Raw genomic sequence first — 15,281 nt, 5'->3', positions numbered from 1 at the left:
CTATTTGCGACCGTGATGTGGCCGTGCTGGGCATGCGTCATATCTGTTTTGCACGCTGTCCCGGTCCGCCGCCAATCCATGCCAACCTGTCGGTTGCGGATATCAGCGGATGACAGGGGATATGCGGTGCGTTGATTGTGTATGTCCTGCGTATGTCTTCAGTATGTGTTCAGGCAGTGATGCGGATCTCATCCGCAGCAGGATTTTTGAGCCGCTCAAAAATCCTGGCTGCAGACATGCGTGCCTCTGCGGATGATCACGGACGTGTTCGGATGGCGGCCGACTCATACAGGAATGTTACATGGTTATTGTGGTTGTTTGGCAGATGTGGGTCACTTTTGTGCGCATTCCATCCGCAAATCCTCCTAAACGCCAGTGGGACAGGGCCCTAAGATTAAACTTTACCCATGTGAAGCGCCTTGGGGTGACTCATGTTGCGATTTGGCAAAAAATATAAATAAAATGCCTCTATTGAGGTGTCATATAAAACAAATAATGGATGTTTTCCATTGGTGCAATGGAAAGAATATTTTATTAATTGAAAGATGGTATGTTCCATCTTCCATCTTCAAGTTATGCAAATATTCTTACCATTGCAGTCATAAGCATTCATTATTTGTGTATAGTATATGTGTTATATTTTACAAGAAAAGTATTACTTGTGTTATTTAAAATACAGATACTAATTTTCTATATGTGCTATTTACAATCTATACCATAACTCCGCACTGAAAACTGTACAGACCATTCATAGTCCAGCCAAATGTGAACAATAATGCTTACTGGGACTCAGTGGCCAGTTGACATAATTACCTCTGCCTCAGGAGGTTATGTTTTCGGTTGCGTTTGTTTGTTTGTCTGTCTGTCAGCAGGATAACTCAAAAAGTTTTGAACGAATTTTGATGACATTTTGTGGAGTGGTTGGAAATGACAAGAGGAACAAGTGATTAAATTTTAGTGGTGATCCGGATCACGATCCGGATCCCGATGCTAACGCGTTAGCATGTCTATGGCATTTTCAATGTAAAAAGTTAGCATTAAGCAGTTGCAGCTGTCATCACGTTCGGGTGCATTTGTTTTCAAATTGTAATATTTCTTAAATTTATTTTTGTTTATATATTAATAATCTAATGATTATTATATACAATTTTAGAGAAAGAGACAAAAAGAAATAGATCACTGTGCCAAGGAGGGAATCTCTTTAGGGTCAGTGATCCTATGGCCTTGTTTAGAGAAGTGTTTCATAAATGTTAAAAAATTCATATATTTGCAGTTTAGTTGAATAATAAATTGAATGTAGTCTCTTATTTGTTTTTGTCTATAAGCACATGCAATATCAATATCAGTGCTCAGATGACAGAAGCTTCTGGGAAAGTTGCAAGTTGCAATAAACTGTGATGCCAAGCGCTAAGGATACATGCTATCCAGTCACAGCAGATGAAACTTTTTTTACTACTGAGCAAACATCATTGTTAGACTTTTTTAGGTTCAATGATTCCACGGCGTATAGATGTTATGGCGTCAGTGACCCCATGGCCTTGGTGGAGGTTTGCACTCTCTGAGTGCTTCTAGTTGCTGCAGCATTTTCCAATGAAGGAGTAACAGTTTTATATGTTTTAAGTTAGGGACATTCATTAGATGTTGCCGGAAAGCAACAGATTTGAAGATCTCCTTCTACCTCAGTGTAATCTGGAATTAAATATTGTGTAAATTACTCAATCAAAATGTTGCAGATGGGAATAAACACAACAACAACAACAATATTAACAATAATAATAACAAGAGCAATCACAGATTTCTGATATCCGCCAATCCGCATCTAGATCACCTCCAAAATTCATTGGAGTCTTCCGTGCCCCGACATCTATCTGTGGTGCAAATTTGGTGAGAATCTGTGAAGTAGTTCTGCAGTAATCCTTCAAAGCCTATATAAAGCGAAAATTTGATCCAGAATCCGGATCACCTCCAAAATTCAATGGAGTCTTCCATGCCCTAAAAATCTACATCGTGTGGTGAGAATCCGTGAAGTAGTTTTGAAGTAATCTTTCATAGACTATATGAAGGGAAATCTGGATCCAGAATACGAATCCGGATCACCTTTAAAATTCAGTGGAGTTTTCCATGCCCTAAAAATCTACATCTGTTGCGCATGTGTGGTGAGAATCCGTGAAGTCGTTTTGAAGTAATCTTTCATAGACTATATGAAGGGAACTCTGGATCCAGAATACGAATCCGGATCCAGATCACCTCCAAAATTCAGCGGCGTCTTCCATGCTCTGATATCTATCTGTGGTGCAAATTTGGTGAGAATCCGTGAAGAAGTTTTGAAGTAATCCTTCAACGCATATATAAAGGGAAAACTTGATCCAGAATCCCAATCCGGATCCAGATCACCTCCAAAATTTAATAGAGTCTTCCATGGTCTAATATGTATTGGTGTTAAAAATTTTGTCACAATCTGTGCAGCAGTTTGGATGTAATGCTGCTAACATTAATCCTTCAAAGCCTATATAAAGGGAAAATTTGAACCAGAATCTGGATCACCTCCAAAATTTAATGGAGTCTTCATTGGTCTAATATCTATCTGTGGTGATAACTTTGTCAAAATCCATGCAGTAGTTTTGAGGTAATCCTGCTAACAGACAGACAGACAGACAAATAAATGCAGATGATTTTATTACGTCCTTGGCAGACATAATAATAATAATCCATCCATTTTCTATACCCGCTTACGAAAATTAAGGGTCATGGAGGCTGGAGCCTGTCGCAGTAGTCATAGGGCGAGAGGCGGGGTACACCTGGACTGGATGCCAGTCTGCCACAGGGCCACATATAGACAAACAAACACATTCACACCCGCACGCACACCTACGGTCATAATAATAATAATAATAATTCATAGAATAATTCTTTTGTCATTGAGGTACACCCAGCTTCTGTTGAACTATTCATAAAGGCATGCTAAAGCTTTTTGGAGCAGCTTTCATCATTACTGCTGGTAACACTCAAGATTAATGCAAAATATGAAAGGAATATCACTCGCGTGCTTGATTCAGCAGAGAATCTTGTCAGCTTTACATAAAATATTTCCATCTAAATGGTTGCTGAAGCTGCCTGCTGGAGTGATCCCCATTTTCAGTATCATATCTCAAGAGAGATATTAAGTGTAGAGTGTTATTTACTGTGAGTGATCAGTAAATAAAATGAACATTAGGGGGCATGATTTCCAGTGCAACAAATGAGCGTGTCAGAAGCAGTGAGCTGGTTGGCGGTGGCGAGAGGCTTAATGTTCTATTTCATTACAGGAGGAAGACATACTGCCATCGCCACCGGTCACACTGAAGACTGATATTATTGAGGATGGGCGCTTTTTAGAATAGGGAAGGTGGAGGTCGGCAGCCGCGGGACAAACGGGGCTGTATAATTATCACTTTAGCGCTAAATGCAGCTGAGGTGGAGCTGTGGTGTAATTAGCATTAGCAGCAATGATCATTAAGGGGTGGAACTGAGTGCTAATTATCGGTTAGCGCTGATGAGGAGAGTGGGCCTATCCAGCCAGCACTACGCCCCAGGACGATGTTGAGAGGAAGCCCCTCGATCATCCCGTAATGGAGCAGCAGGCATCTGAGTCCTCCAGGGGGTTGATGGCAGAGGGCGGCAGAAACAGCCTGTCTCATAACATCGCCACAACACCGCTCACTGCGGGATCATTAGTGGCAAGGTGTGGTTTGAGTGGACCTGACTTTACGACACTGTTTTTTATTTAGTTCTGTAGAAGGATATGGAGAGCAGTGATGGTAATAAAAGTAAGTTCTTTCAGCTTTTCCATTTTTCACTTGGGGTCACCACAGTGGTAGATCCAATATGGAGACTAGTGATGTTAAGAACAGTGGCAGCAAAAAAGACATAGTAGTCCATGGGCCAAACAGGTTTTCGGTACCACTTAAAGTAATGAAACAACATTTAGAATCCAGCCTCAGTGTACCATGACCTACACAAAAATGTATGATAACCATCCCAGAGTGGTGGTTGTACCCAGGCAGGGGTCAATTAAGGAATTACACAGAGGTAAAAATGTAAAAATGCTGCAATCATGTTAAAAACTATACTACATTATTTGTCTGATCATAACGATTCCAAAAAGGTATAGCTTGGACTATCTATGACTGAATGTTCTGGGGTAAAAACAACAAAAATGGTGACAAAGGTCAGTTTCAGTTTGTACAGGGGTCAAAAGTTAAAGTTGCCAATTTCAGCAAAAATGATGCAAATAGGTCAAAATTGATGACTGATCTACTAAGCTGCCTGCCAGCCAGAGTGAACTGCTGGGTCCTGCTGCCCTCCCATTCCTGCTCGAATTAGACTAAATTAAACATAATCTAGATCAGATTAAACTCCGGAAAGAGTTTCCCCTCATTAATGTTGCCTATGTGCTTGTGCAAGTGCTGGGTAAGATTAAACTTTACCCTTGTGAAGTGCCTTGGGGTGACTCATGTTGCGATTTGGCAAAAAATATAAATAAAATGCCACAGATCTATTGAGGTGTCATATAAAACAAATAATGAATGTTTTCCATTCATGCAATGGAAAGAATATTTTATTCATTGAAAGATGGCATGTTCCATCTTCCAAGTTATGCAAATATTCTTACCATTGCAGTCATAAACATTCATTATTTGTATACAGTATGTGTGTTATATTTTGCAAGAAAAGTATTACTTGTGCCAGTATGATGGCTTAGTGGTTAGCACTGTTGCCTCACGGTGAGAAGGTCATGGGTTCAATTCCCGCCTGTGGCCTTTCTGTGTGGAGTTTGCATGTTCTCCCCGTGTTTGCGTGGGTTTCCTCCAGGTGCTCCGGTTTCCTCCCACATCCAAAGACATACGGGTTTGGTGGATTGAGATCTTTAAATTGCCCATAGGTGTGAGAGTGGGTGTGAATGTGTTTGTTTGTCTGTTTGTGGCCCTGCGACAGACTGGCTTCCTGTCCTGGGTGTACCCTGCCTCTGTGACTGCTGGGATAGGCTCCAGCCCCCCGCGACCCTTAACTGGACTAAGCAGTTGAAGATGAGTGTGTGTGTGAGTATTACTTGTGTTATTTAAAATACAGATATGAATTTTCTATATGTGCTATTTACAATCTATACCATAGCTCCACACTGAATAGACTAACACTCTATTCCAGCAGAGTTCCTAACCTGACAGATTTCGATTTTTCTCCTGAACAAGTTATCTAGTTGTTGTAATACGAGGTCTGTCAATAAAGTATAGGTCCTTTTTATTTTTTTCAAAAACTATATGGATTTCATTCATATGTTTTTACGTCAGACATCCTTGAACCCTCGTGCGCATGCGTGAGTTTTTCCACGCCTGTCGGTGACGTCATTCGCCTGTGAGCACTCCTTGTGGGAAGAGTCGTCCAGCCCCTCATCAGAATTCCTTTGTCTGAGAAGTTGCTGAGAGACTGGCGCTTTGTTTGATCAAAATTTTTTCTAAACCTGTGAGACACATCGAAGTGGACACGGTTCGAAAAATTAAGCTGGTTTTCGGTGAAAATTTTAACGGCTGATGAGAGATTTTGAGGTGATACTGTCGCTTTAAGGACTTCCCACGGTGCGAGACGTCGCTCAGCGCTCTCAGCCGCCGTCGTCAACCTGTTTCAAGCTGAAAACCTCCACATTTCAGGCTCTATTGATCCAGGACGTCGTGAGAGAACAGAGAAGTTTCAGAAGAAGTCAGTTTCAGCATTTTATCCGGATATTCCACTGATAAAGGAGATTTTTTTAATGAAAGACTTGCGGACGGATTGCAGCGTCGGCTCGCAGCCGCTGCGACGCTCCGCCACAGGAAAAACACCTCCGTGTTGATAAGCATTTGTAAAATCCAGGCGGCTTTTGATGGCTTTCAGTGGAGTGAGTATATGAGAAATTGTTTAACAGCTGGACATGTTCCAACTTGTCCTTAAGGCTTCCAACAGAGGTGTTTTTCCTGTGGCGGAGCGTCGCAGCGGCTGCGAGCCGACGCTGCAATCCGCCCGCACGTCTTTCATTAAAAAAATCTCCTTTAACAGTGGAATATCCGGATAAAATGCTGAAACCGACTTCTTCTGAAACTTCTCTGTTCTCTCACGACGTCCTGGATCAATAGAGCCTGAAATGTGGAGGTTTTCAGCTTGAAACAGGCTGACGACGGCGCCTGAGAACGCTGCGCAACGTCTCGCTCCGTGGGAAGTCCTTAAAGCGACAGAATCACCTCAAAATCTCTCATCAGCTGTTAAAAGTTTTACCGAAAACCAGCTTAATTTTTAGAACCGTGTCCACTTCGATGTGTCTCACAGGTTTAGAAAAAATTTTGATCAAACAAAGCGCCAGTCTCTCAGCAACTTCTCAGACAAAGGAATTCCGACGAGGGGCTGGACGACTCCTCCCACAAGGAGTGCTCACAGGCGAATGACGTCACGGACAGGCGTGGAAAAACTCACGCATGCGCACGAGGGTTCAAGCATGTCTGACGTAAAAACATATGAATGAAATCCATATAGTTTTTGAAAAAAATAAAAAGGACCTATACTTTATTGACAGACCTCGTATGTCAACCATCCGGCGTGCCAGCCGGGCTTGCAAGATGGCGACTGTGTCAGCCGCTGTGCAGTGAACCGTGCGAGCTTCTACCCTCTGGATGTCCTATGCACATCACAGTGCGCGGCTTGCAGTGTAGCAGCTGGTACAGGCCCCTCGCCGTATGTGATACTCACCCCAGATCGCTCATCGTAAATCTTGATCCCGCCGAAAGAGATTGTCAGGAAGACCCTCTGCTTGTGCTCCCCCTTGGATCGACCTGAAGAAGCCATCCCCTACCGGAGATCAAAGTAAAAGAAAAAAGACATGATGAGATGAAAGGACAGCTCAGCGTGAAAGGCGACAAACCCAAGCGGCCCTCTCTTCTAAGTCGGATGAATGAGGTGACGGGAGGTTGAGGAAAGACAGGCGAGGTGAGTATGGTGACAGGACTTCATACAGTGTGACAGGAGGGTTACAAAATTTCACTCCCAGAGGAATTCACCCATTTTCTCACTCAGACTTATTAACCCTGCCTTTTGTCCTCTCAAGTGCCTCATTTCCTTCTCTTTTCTTCGAGCACATCAATGTGACAAACGCAGCAGCTACCAACCAACAATAAAGTGCGATTTGCTGACAAAATGGATCGCGTTGCTGACCAACCCGCTCGCTCTGCCAACTTCACATCGTGCTGAGTGAACAACCAGCCGAGCCTTTGAAGTCCTTTTTTCCCACGGGTCTCAGCAGCTCCTTTTCTACTCTCACCGCTATTAAAGAAAACAATTAACATAGCCACATGTTTCCATTTGACACAACCCATGTGCTTGACATGTCTTTTATGGAACAAAGCCTTCAAGAGGAGACAGGAGGGAAAAGAAGAAAGACCTACCTGCTGTACTAAATATGTCTGGTAGATTTTCATGCCTACTTATGTTCTTGAGTGATCAACCTCTTCTGTACATCAGCCCCCCCCCCCAAAAAAAAAGCCTTCAACGTTCTGTTTTCACAGTTAGTGTATAGGAGGGCAGATACTGTGTGTCTTGTGGTAAAGCACCAAATTTTGCAGAGATACAATAAATATGAGGTCTCTTAGATAATAAACCGACCCTTTTATTTTTTTTTTTAACTATATGGATTTGAATGACATGCGATTACACCAATCATGCTTGAACCCTCGTGCGCATGCGTGAGTTTTTTCACGCGTGTCGGTGACGTCATTTCCCTGTGGGCAGGCCTTGAGTGAGATGTGGTCCCGCCCTCTCGGCTGAATTCCTTTGTTTCACACGCTGCTCGAGACGGCGCGCGTTGCTTTATCAAAATTTTTTCTGGACCTGTGAGGAATATCCGAGTGGACACTATTCGAGAAATTAAGCTGGTTTTCTGTGAAAAGTTTAACGGCTGATGAGAGATTATGGGGTGTTTCTGTCGGTGTAAGGACTTCCCACGGAGCGGGACATCCTGCAGCGCTTCCAGGCGCTGTCGTCGGCCTGTTCAGAGCTGAAAACATCCTAATTTAAGGCTTAATTCACCCAGGACATCGTGAGAGAACAGAGAAGATTCAGAAGAGGCCGGCATGAGGAATTTATGCGGACATTCCACTGTTTAAGGACATTTTTTAATGAAAGACGTACGCGCAAATTCGCCGAGTTGTTTCCGTGACGACTCGGCAAATCTGTGTGCGCCGCGACAGGAAAAACACCGCCGTGTTGAAAACCATTTGTAGAATTCAGGCGGCTTTTAATGGCTTTCAACAAGTGAGTAACTGAGAAATTGTTTAACAGCTTGGGCATGTTCCAACTTGCCCGTTAAGATTTCCAATGGAGGTGTTTTTCCTGCCGCGACCCCCCGCGGTCGGGTCCAGCCCGACATGCGACTCTGCCCGAACGTTCTTTCATTACAAAATGACCGTTAACAATGGAATGTCCGAATAAACTCCTCATGCCGACTTCTTCTGAAAGTTCTCTGTTCTCTGACGACTTACTGCGTCAACAGAGCCTGAAATGTGGAAGTTTTCAACTTGAAACGGCAAGACGCTGCCGCCTCGAAGCGCAGATCGCCGTCAGGCGCCGTGGACCGTCCTTAAAGCGACACTTACAGACCAAAATCTCTCATCAGCCGTTAAAATTTTTACCGAAAACCAGCTGAATTTATTGAATGGTGTCCACTCAGTTGTGCCTTACAGTTTTGAAAAAAATTTTATCAAACAAAGCAACAGTCTCTGAGCCATTCCTAAACAATGAAAAAAATCGACGAGCGGGTGGACGACTCCTCACTCAAAGACTGCCCACAGGCGAATGACGTAACCGACAGGCGTGAAAAAACTCTCGCATGCCCACAAGGGTTCAAGCATGTCTGATGTAATCACACGTGATTCAAATTCATATGGTTTTTGAAAAAATAATAAGGTCGGATACTTTTCTAATAGACCTCGTAAATGAATAAAATTAGATAATGTGCCAAACTCATAAAAAATAATTATAATGTAATTGCGGTTGGAATGTATTCAGTGCCTAATAAAACATTAAAAACTACACTTAATTTTTCTGTTTCGACATGACTGAGCTGTGACCCATTTGTGGGTTGCATAGCGCCATCTATTGGTCTGGGATTTTTTTTTAAGTTGAAGCTAATTTTTAGTATTGTACAATATTAATAACTTGTGCCTTGCCCGTGGGGATCCATGGGCTCTAGACTGGGTAGTGTTTATTAAATAGGTAAGTGTCATTTTTCAAGGGTGGCAATAAATTATGCAAAGTTTCTATAATGATTTTAACTGAAAGTGCAGGAAATTAAAATGAAAAAGATTTGTGAACATTTGTATTTATTATTTGGCACATTTAGTTGATTCAAATTTCAAAATTTATTCATTTATATAGTGCCAAATCACAACTAGTCGCCTCAAGGCGTTTCACAAACATCATTTAAAAGGCAGAATAAAATGAACTAAGATTAAAAACAATAAAAAATTGGCACAAACCTCTGCCAAGGCCATAGGGTCACTGACGTCACATGGAATAACCTTTGGCAAAGAGACTTATTCCACGTCGTTTCACACATCTACCATCATGTTTCAGATTCAGTGGTTAATCCTCTGGGGTCCGAGGGCATTTTTTGGACAGTTCATTCGCCTGGCATAAATGTTTTATTATTGCTGTTAACAGTTCTCCCTGCATCCCACAATCAAGTTTCATGTCTCTTTTTTTCAGGACAACCTGCACATTCAAAATATATATGCTATAGTTATGTTTTATAAGTGTAATACAGGTTTACAATCAGAAATAAGAAAGGAAAAAGTAAAGCGGACATAATTTTCCACACAGTCTGTCTGCTATTACACAAAGGTCACATCACAAACTTCTCCTATGAAGTTGACTGTGTGTTTGTTCTCTCCTCCTCTGAAAGCAACATTCACACTTCGAGGCTCATTCAGTTTGAGGAGCGGCGCCTCCCCCCTCGCTCCATTGATATGGTAAACAGTGCTTTACGCCGGAGTGAGAGAGCTTGCCACAGGCGTATCACGTAACATTCAGAGGAAAACTAGTCGAGCAATCCTGATACACAGAGGTTCTCCGTCTGCTCCATCTGCTCACCTTCACTTTCAATGTGCGTAATGGCGCAGGGCACATTGGAGCAGCCAGGGGGCTATTCAAACGGGCCAACTAGTAACACATCACTCCTATAAACAATCTTTGGTGTGTCATGTGAGGTGAATCTGCCCTACGATTGGATTTTGGAAAATCATGTGACGGTGAACCAATTCTAATTGGACACTCACATTGCTCACGTCATCACACGGCTTCTATGAGGAGTACAAAGATGGTGGATGGTGGCTTCAAAGTCCGCGGAATTAACTTCTCAGCAAAAAAAGTACATTTCTATTGCATATCATTAAAAAGTTATTTATAATTTAGTAAAGCTTGGTCTCAGCCATTGTAAACGATGGCGTCGACCCCAGAGGGTTAAACCCTTAGATCTTCATCAAATGTATTTATAAAGAGAAACTGCATGAACTACACAAGTTTTTTTTATTTTCTAATAACAAGTTTATTCAATGAGGAGAAACAAATGCTAAATTATTGTTGTGTCGTAACTTAATTTTTGTTCAGCCTTTGTGATCCGTCTTCATGAAGTTAGATCCAAAAATGTTGAAATTGGCCCTATCCTGCAATGATAAAGAATCCTTAAAAAAAATTACTGGAGCCAGATTGTGTTCCGGATCATTACCAAAATTTAATGACTTCTAAGATAGGCCAAGATACACCCCTGGTAAAAATTTCATTGAAATCCATTGAGGATTTTTTGAGTAATCCTACTAAAAGACCAACCAACCAACCAACAAACGGACGCGACCGAAAACATAACCTCCTTGGCGGAGGTAATAAAAGGAATAAAAGAAGACATGCAATCGTAAAAAATACCAATGATAAAACAGGGAAAAAAAAATGTGTGTCTTCAATCTGGCCTTAAAAGTCTCCACAGAGTCCAACTGTTGGATCTGCACCGGCAGATCATTCCACAGAGCTGGGGCACGGTAAGAAAAGGTTCTGTAACCCGCTGACTTTTTATTCACCCTAGGGACACACAATAGGCCTGCACCCTGTGAACGCCGGCCAGGTGGGGGAGAGGGGGTGCCAGTCTATGAACAATTTTATAGGTCAATAATAACACTTTAGTTGATGTCATGTTTTGCAACTGTCTGGTTACTAGGGACTGATTAATGGTGATGTTAATGTCCATTGTTCATTGTTGTTACCTAACATACCTCCAAAAATATTAGTCCTATCAACTTTCTGCTTTCGTGGCATTCATTCTTGGGGGAGGTGATGGTCTAGTGCTTAATTGTTGGGCTTGAGACCAGAGGATTCTTGGTTCAAATTGAGCAAGGTCATTAATCCCCGAGTTGCTCCCCATGTGTACAAGGGCGCCTTGTATGGCAGCACGCTGACATCGGGGTGAATGTGAGGCATTATTGTAAAGAGCTTGAGGGGTCTGATACAGATGGAAAAGCACTATATAAATGCAGTTCATTTATCCTTGACCCAAAATACATAAACATACCAAACGGCAAATGTCAGCTCTCCCCAGTTTCTCCGTGATTGAAGGTACAGACATGCATGCACACACACACAGAGACCACTTCGCTTTTAATATATAGATGTTAATATTTCAATATTAATCAAATGTATGAAGGAAATGAGATGTTTTAAACACCAAATAAAGCATACAAACAACAACTATTAAAGTAATAAATAACAGATGACTTGTTCAACTTTAAGCATGAATTTGACACTGTTTGACAACAACGGTGATGCAAATAAGTATTTGATCCACTGTCGATTTTTCAAGTTTTCCCACCTACAAAGAATGGAGAGGTCTGGCTCTCACAGATTTGTTAGTTTTTCTTCAAGAAGCCCTCATATTCTGCACTCTTTACCCATATTAATTGCACCTGTTTAAACTTGTTACCTGTCCACACACTCATTCACACCGCAACCTATCCCAAGACCAAAGAGCTGTCTAAAGACACCAGGGACAAAATTGTAGACCTGCTCAAGGTTGGGATGGACTACAGGACAACAGGCAAGCAGCTTGGTGAGAAGGCAACAACTGTTGGCGTAATTATTAGAAAATGGAAGAAACACAAGATGACTGTCAATCTCCCTCGGCCTGGGATTCCATGCAAGATCTCACTTTGTGGAGTAAGGATGATTCTGAGAAAGCCCAGAACTACACAGGAGGACCTGGTCAATGACCCGAAGAGAGCTGGGACCACAGTCACAAAGATGACTATTAATGAGTTGGATTTATAGCACGCTTTTCAAGACAACCAAAGTGCTTTATAAGTTACACATTCACACACATTGGTGGTGGTAAGCTACTTGTGTAGCCACAGCTGCTCTGGGGAAAACTGACGGAGCGTGGGTGTCCATTCTGCGCCTACAGCACCTCTGACCACCAGCTCATTCATACACAGGCAAGTGTCTCTCCCAAGGACACAATGGCAATATGCAGATTTTTTGCTGGTTGGGAGACGGATTCGAACAATTTCAATTTTTCAATTTATTTTCATTTATACAGCGTCAAATCACAACAGAGTTGCCTCAAGGTGCTTCACACAAGTAAGGTCTAACCATACTAAACCCCAGAGCAACAGTGGCAAGGAAAAACTCCCTCTAAGGAAGAAACCTCAAGCAGACCAGACTCAAAGGGGTGACCCTCTGCTTGGGCCATGCTACATACATAAATTACAGAACAATTCACAAAACGAATATACAGGAAATGGTATTGCTGCACAGGACAGGAGGGTCTCCAGCACAAATACCACACCCATCTCTGGGTGAAGCTGCACCTTAAACAGAACCGCTGACCCTTCAGTCAGAGACGGCTCGCTTTTTTATGACTCTGCTGCTGTATGTAAGTCTATGCGACACTGCGCTACATTTAGGTTTTTATCAGGTTTTTTTATGCAGCACTCCTTTTAGGTTTTTGCAGCACTCCTTTTAGGTTTTTTAATGCAGCACTCCTTTTAGGCTTTTTATCAGTTTTTTTTATGCAGCACTCCTTTTAGGTTTTTTTAATGCAGCACTCCTTTTAGTTTTTTTTTCTCAGTTTTTTTATGCAGTACTCCTTTTAGGTTTTTTTATTCAGGTTTTTTTTTTATGCAGTACTCCTTTTAGGTTTTTTTTAATGCAGCACTCCTTTTAGGTTTTTTAATGAACCACTCCTTTTAGGGTTTTTTATGCAGCACTCCTTTTTAGGTTTTTTTATGCAGCACTCCTTTTAGGTTTTTTTTTTTATCAGTTTTTTTATGCAGTACTCCTTTTAGGTTTTTTATGCAGCACTCCTTTTAGGGTTTTTTTTTAATCAGTTTTTTTATGCAGTACTCCTTTTAGTTTTTTTTAATCAGGTTTTTTTTATGCAGTACTCCTTTTAGGTTTTTAATGCAGCACTCCTTTTAGTTTTTTTTTTTATCAGTTTTATTTATGCAGTACTCCTTTTAGTTTTTTTTTTAAATCAGGTTTTTTTTATGCAGTACTCGTTTTAGGTTTTTAATGCAGCACTCCTTTTAGGTTTTTTTTTAATGAACCACTCCTTTTAGGTTTTTTTAATCAGGTTTTTTTATGCAGCACTCCTTTTAGGTTTTTTTAATGAACCACTCCTTTTAGGTTTTTTTAATGCAGCACTCCTTTTAGGTTTTTAAATTAACCACTCCTTTTAGGCTTTTTAATCACGTTTTTAATGCAGCACTCCTTTTAGGTTTTTTAGGCAGCACTCCTTTTAGGTTTTTTAATGCAGCACTCCTTTTAGGTTTTTTTTTTTTTTGTAATCAGGTTTTTTTTTAATGCAGCACTCCTTTTAGGTTTTTATCAGATTTTTTTATGCAGCACTCCTTTTAGGTTTTTATCAGATTTTTTTATGCAGCACTCCTTTTAGGTTTTTTTTAAATCAGTTTTTTATGCAGCACTCCTTTTAGGTTTTTTTAATGCAGCATTCCTTTTAGTTTTTTTTTTTAATGCAGCACTCCTTTTAGGTTTTTAGCAGATTTTTTTATGCAGCACTCCTTTTAGGCTTTTTATCAGTTTTTTTTATGCAGCACTCCTTTTAGGTTTTTTAATGCAGCACTCCTTTTAGGTTTTTTAATGAACCACTCCTTTTAGGTTTTTTTATGCAGCACTCCTTTTTAGGTTTTTTTATGCAGCACTCCTTTTAGGTTTTTTTTATCAGTTTTTTATGCAGTACTCCTTTTAGGTTTTTAATGCAGCACTCCTTTTAGGTTTTTTTTTATCAGTTTTTTTATGCAGTACTCCTTTTAGTTTTTTTAATCAGGTTTTTTTATGCAGTACTCCTTTAGGTTTTTAATGCAGCACTCCTTTTAGTTTTTTTTTTATCAGTTTTTTTTTTATGCAGTACTCCTTTTAGTTTTTTTTTAAATCAGGTTTTTTTATGCAGTACTCGTTTTAGGTTTTTAATGCAGCACTCCTTTTAGGTTTTTTTAATGAACCACTCCTTTTAGGTTTTTTTTTATCAGTTTATTTATGCAGTACTCCTTTTAGGTTTTTTTAATCAGGTTTTTTTATGCAGCACTCCTTTTAGGTTTTTTTAATGAACCACTCCTTTTAGGTTTTTTTTAATGCAGCACTCCTTTTAGGTTTTTAAATTAACCACTCCTTTTAGGCTTTTTAATCACGTTTTTAATGCAGCACTCCTGTTAGGTTTTTTAGGCAGCACTCCTTTTAGGTTTTTTAATGCAGCACTCCTTTTAGGTTTTTTTTTTTTTTGTAATCAGGTTTTTTTTTAATGCAGCACTCCTTTTAGGTTTTTATCAGATTTTTTTATGCAGCACTCCTTTTAGGTTTTTTTTTTAATCAGATTTTTTATGCAGCACTCCTTTTAGGGTTTTTTTAATGCAGCACTCCTTTTAGTTTTTTTTTTTTTTTAATGCAGCACTCCTTTTAGGTTTTTATCAGATTTTTTTATGCAGCACTCCTTTTAGATTTTTTATCAGGTTTTTTATGCAGCACTCCTTTTAGGTTTTTATCAGATTTTTTTATGCAGCACTCCTTTTAGGTTTTTTTTAATCAGTTTTTTATGCAGCACTCCTTTTAGGTTTTTTTTTAAAGCAGCACTCCTTTTAGTTTTTTTTTTTTTTTTTTTTTAATGCAGCACTCCTTTTAGGTTTTTATCAGATTTTTTTATGCAGCACTCCTTTTAGATTTTTTTTTAT

General features: G+C 40.4%; 1 protein-coding gene across 1 annotated transcript in view; it reads right to left on the bottom strand.

Moving 5' to 3' along the window:
• The window catches only part of LOC117521216, a 215,906-nt gene that overhangs the window by 80,038 nt on the left and 120,587 nt on the right, over nucleotides 1–15,281 (bottom strand). The window contains exon 4 of the mRNA XM_034182558.1: nucleotides 6,754–6,852. Within this exon, the coding sequence (XP_034038449.1) occupies nucleotides 6,754–6,852 (99 nt within the window). The remainder of the gene's footprint in view (nucleotides 1–6,753; nucleotides 6,853–15,281) is intronic.

The sequence above is a fragment of the Thalassophryne amazonica genome, chromosome 12, assembly GCF_902500255.1.
Source record: "Thalassophryne amazonica chromosome 12, fThaAma1.1, whole genome shotgun sequence".
NCBI classification, from domain to species: Eukaryota; Metazoa; Chordata; class Actinopteri; order Batrachoidiformes; family Batrachoididae; genus Thalassophryne; species Thalassophryne amazonica.
The sequence above is the reverse complement of the archived record's forward strand: the minus strand, read 5'-3'. Positions and strand labels throughout refer to the sequence as shown.